Consider the following 4687-nt stretch of genomic DNA (forward strand, 5'->3'; position numbering starts at 1 on the left):
ACTAAAGATTTGGGGCTGGAGCAACCTGTCCTCAGGAACAGGAACCAGGAGGAGCTGTGGGCTTTTCACATGGAGTATCTTCTGGGACCTAATCCCCAACCTCCTAGTTAGAGACAAAATGGGGCAAATGTCCAACCTCCGAGCTGGCCCTTCTGGGCCTTGGATTTGTGAGTCCCAATAGTGTCAGGAGCACTTTTGTCTCAGAGTGACCAGGTCTGTGACTCCTGAGAGTACCACACCTGGTACCCTTGCCCTGGGCACAAGCGGGGGAGGGGTTGCCTTCTCCCCCCACCCTAATCTGCCAAGGAGTGTGTACTCAAATCAGATTCTAATCCTCTTAAAGAAACCCTATTATTTCTCAGAAAATAATAATAATAAGTGAATTGGACAGGTTTGATGTAGGGTGGGCTACACATTGTCTTCAGATTCTTACTGTTCTATGAACAGATGTGTTTCCTGTGACTCTAGAAGGCAGAGAGATGGCTCATCTATAAAAATCTACTGAAGTAATAGAGGCTTCTGCATGCAAAATTCCTTTAAATTTTATAAATTGCAAAATAAATCATATATAAAAATGAGTATATAAAACACATGGGACACTTTTCTTATGGTTTTACCAGTTATGTCTTTGTGTGAAAATCATGTATTGTTTATATTTGCCTCTTCTTGTCTTTTACATGAATGGAATCATTTAGCTTCTTTCACTCAATTTTATGTTTTTTAAAAAATTTTTTATTTGAATATAGTTGGCACATGATGTTACATTAGTTTCAGGGGTACAGCACAGTGATTCAGCAAATCTATACGTCATGCCGTGGTCACCACAAGTGAAGCTAGCATCTGTCACCATACAATGCTGTCACAATACCACACATTCCCTACACTGTACCTTTTATTCATTCCATGACTTTCAGAAGCCTATACCTCCTACTTGCCTTCACCCATTTTGCCCACTCCCCAGTCTCCTCCCCCCTGACAGCCATCAGTTTGTTTTCTGTATTTACAGTCTGATTCTGCTTTTCCTTTGTTTATTCATTTGTTTTGCTTTTTAGATTCCACACATAAGTGAAATCATATGGTATTTGTCTTTCCCTGTCTGACTTATTTCCCTTAGCGTAATGCTCTCTAGGTCCATCCATATTCAATTTTGTGCTGTTGCCATTCATTCATATGGAAAGTTGTAGCTACAGGTCATTCTTTTTCACCAATGTGTAAGAAAGGTTCACAGTGTCCTACGTAAAATCGTTGGGGCTTTTCAGTTTGGAAATCAGAATCTTTCTAGTTTTAGACTTATAGAATTGTACATATTTATGGTGATTTGATATGCATATGCTTTGTGGAATGATGACCACAATAAACACATCCATCAATTCAGAGTTACCATTTCTGTTTTGTGGTGAGAATGCTTAAGATTATTTACTCTCTCAGCAAATTGCAAGTATATAATTCGATATTGTTAACGGTCATCACCAGGCTGTACGTTAGATCCCAGAACTTACTCATCTTATAGCTGAGAGAGAGAGAGAGAGAGAGAGAGAGAGCGAGTGAGCACAAGCAGGGAAGGGGCAAAGAGAGAGAGAGAGAGAGAGAGAGAGAGAGAGAGAGAGAGAGAGAGAAAGCAGGAGACACAGAATCTGAAACAGGCTCTAGGCTCTGAGTTGTCAGCACAGAGCCTGACGCAGGGCTCAAACTCACTAATTGTGAGATCATGACCTGAGCTGAAGTCAACGCTTAAATGACTGAGCCACCCAGGAGCCCCTGAAAGCTTGTACTCTTTGGAGAGCAACGTAATCATCTACCATAACTTCTCTTTTCCTCTGCAGGAAGGTTCCTACATTTCCCCCCTCCCTCTTTTGTATCCAGTCCCCTTAGTTCCTCCTGGGTAAAGTTATATTTTTGTCCCCCATCTTTTCTTCACTTGTCTCCTTCATATCTCACAGCTTTAGATTGTATTTCAGAACTTTGAAGTGCTGAACAGCATTCCTCATGAAGGTTCTATTTGATAGAGGAATTATTTGAACGTTATTGGAAATAAAGATGGGATGGAGGGAGGAGGGAGGGAAAAAGGAGGCTGGGGGACATTTTGTTATTGTGGATATTGGGGAGGCCTTCTCTGTACCCACTGGAATTCTTAAAAATATTGACAACATAGTTATAAGGTCCTAAGGACAGGATCATTTATAGTGAAACACTTGGAAATACTGAAATAGTTTCAGGAGACACTTAGACTGACCTCACTTGGAGGATGTATGACAATATGACTATTTCCCACTTCACTACAAAACTTCGAACGTTATTTGGGAAGGGTCTATAGACACACTTTCATATACTTTTGATGTAATGGCTGAAATTTATTTGGAGCTTGCTATGTGCAAGACACTATTCCAAATACTTAAAACAGAAATAGTATACGTCTTAGGACACTTGTTATATCATTCAATCCTCACAACAATCCACTTTGCATATGACAACTGAGGGACAGAGAGGTTAATGTACTTGCCCAAGATCAGAGTTGGTGATGGTGGATTTGGGCCTCCAGTACAAGCAGTATAATTTCAGAACTAGGGAACAGAAGCTCAGAGGGGTTAAGTAAATAATCAAAAGTTGTTAAATTTAGAATTTTTCCTTTGACACCCACAACCACATGGTGAGATTACTTTTTGTATGCATTATGTAGGTGAAGAAAATTGTCTACTTCAGTAGACTTTGTGGCTTGATTATGGTCACAATTTGTGGGACTGAGTTGTAACGTAAGTGCTTGACGTCATAATCTTAGGGTCTTATTACCATACTGGTGAAGCTGCCTTCTCTGAAAAATATGTGAACAGCTTTGGGGAAGCTATGAGCTATTCTAAAAGTAACAAGAAAATCTACTAGCTAGACCCAAGGGGATTGTGCCTAAGATGATTAACTCATATGATGAGAACATTGACTTACTGAGGCTTCTTAGGAGCTGACCCATATCCTAATGGATAAAAAAAAAATCACTACAGAAGTTTTTCCTGATTTTCATCAGGATATTTTACACAACATTGGTCATATCTGTGACAAACATGAGACAGAGACTGCAAGAGAAAAAAGTAAACTATGTGTCTAATACAGTAAGGCATCAATATCTGTGTCTCATTTTATTTTTACCAAGAAGTATAATAACCTTCTATTGTAATTGTCTCATTCCCCCTCACTGGACTGTGATTAACTTTGAAGACAGAGCTATGATTGAGGTATCTTTGCAATATTTTAATAAATACAGTTCCTGGCACATAGCAGGTGTTTCATGGGTTCTTATTGAATGAATGAATGCTGAGAAGTACCATATATGGGTTTTGCTATTCTACTCTCCTGATCAGCTTTTTCAAGGCCTGCTTCATGTCCTTATTCCTAAGACTATAAATAAAAGGATTCAGCATGGGGGTAACCACTGTGTAGATGACAGTGATCACACGATCCTTTGTCACTGAGTAGGTGGATGAGGGGCGAATGTACATGAATATTATGGTCCCATAGAAGAGTGCCACAACTGTAAGGTGGGACCCACAGGTGGAGAAGACCTTGTGCCTGCCTCCTCGAGAAGGGACCCTCAGAACGGCACGGGTGATGTGGACGTAAGAGACAATGATCAAGATGAAGGGACTCATGATCACCAAGGAGCCCTCTGTGAAGGCCAAAAGCTCATTGACAGAGGTGTCAGAGCAGGAGAGCGTCAGCAGTGGCTGGACGTCACAGAAGAAGTGGTGGATGACGTTGGGCCCACAGAAGGAGAGGCGGGCCATGAGAATCGTGTGGGTGAGTGAGTGAAGGTGGGACAGCACCCAGGACACCGTCACCAGCAGGAGACAGCGCTGGGGGCTCATGGTCGTGGTGTAATGCAGTGGGTTACAGATGGCCATGTAGCGGTCAATAGCCATGGCAGCCAGGAGGAAGCTGTCAGTGATCCCAAAGGCTACAAAGAAATACATCTGTGTGAGGCATTGGGCAAAGGGGATCTTCTTGGTCTTGCTCAACATGTTTGCCAGCATCCGTGGCACGATGACATTTGTAAAGCAGATGTCCACCAGGGACAGATTGGAGAGGAAGAAGTACATGGGGGTGTGGAGGCGGGTGTCCCCCCGGATGGCTGCAATGATGACTGAGTTGCCAGCCACGTTGACCAGATACATGCCTAGGAAGCTGGTAAAGAGCCACTCCTGATATTTGGGGTCACTGGTCAGTCCCAGAAGGAAGAATCCAGGAATATGGCTCTGGTTTCCCTTCAGCATGGAGTTCCTATAAATAAAAAATATGAAGGAATGTTAGGTGTGTGTCCTGGCTTGGGGTCTTCAGTCTGGTAGAGGGGATATCTTAAAACTTGTTCCAGCTTGTGTGCTGCAGAAGGAGAGTCATCATGCAGCCCACCATGTATTCTACGATAGAACTCCATAACTTCATAGAATTGGTGTTGGCTCTCTTGATTTCATTTCATTTTTATTTTTATTTTTTTGAGAGAGAGAGCAGAGTGGCAGAGGGAGGGAGAAAATCTTTAGCAGATTCAACACCCAGCATAGAGCCTAACATGGGGCCCGATCTCATGACTGTGAGATCATGACCTGAGCCAAAATCAAGAGTTGGCTGGCCACTCAGGTGCCTCTGGCTACCTTGATTTCAATTCCAACTTTGCGTCTAATTTTGTGAACTTGAACAAAGTACT

The 4687-nt window shown here is 42.2% G+C and overlaps 1 protein-coding gene across 1 annotated transcript; it reads right to left on the minus strand.

Moving 5' to 3' along the window:
• Positions 1 to 3329: 3329 nt before the first annotated feature.
• LOC125150346 (olfactory receptor 1L6-like) lies at positions 3330 to 4259 on the minus strand. The gene has a single exon (XM_047830143.1). The coding sequence runs from the start codon at positions 4257 to 4259 to the stop codon at positions 3330 to 3332; it is 930 nt and encodes a 309-aa protein (XP_047686099.1).
• Between the last annotated feature and the right edge of the window lie 428 nt (positions 4260 to 4687).

The sequence above is a fragment of the Prionailurus viverrinus genome, chromosome D4, assembly GCF_022837055.1.
Source record: "Prionailurus viverrinus isolate Anna chromosome D4, UM_Priviv_1.0, whole genome shotgun sequence".
NCBI lineage: Eukaryota > Metazoa > Chordata > Mammalia > Carnivora > Felidae > Prionailurus > Prionailurus viverrinus.

Excerpts from the sequence above, each read along its gene's own strand:
- LOC125150346 (XM_047830143.1), bottom strand. The coding sequence starts at position 4,259 with ATGCTGAAGGGAAACCAGAGCCATATTCCTGGATTCTTCCTTCTGGGA.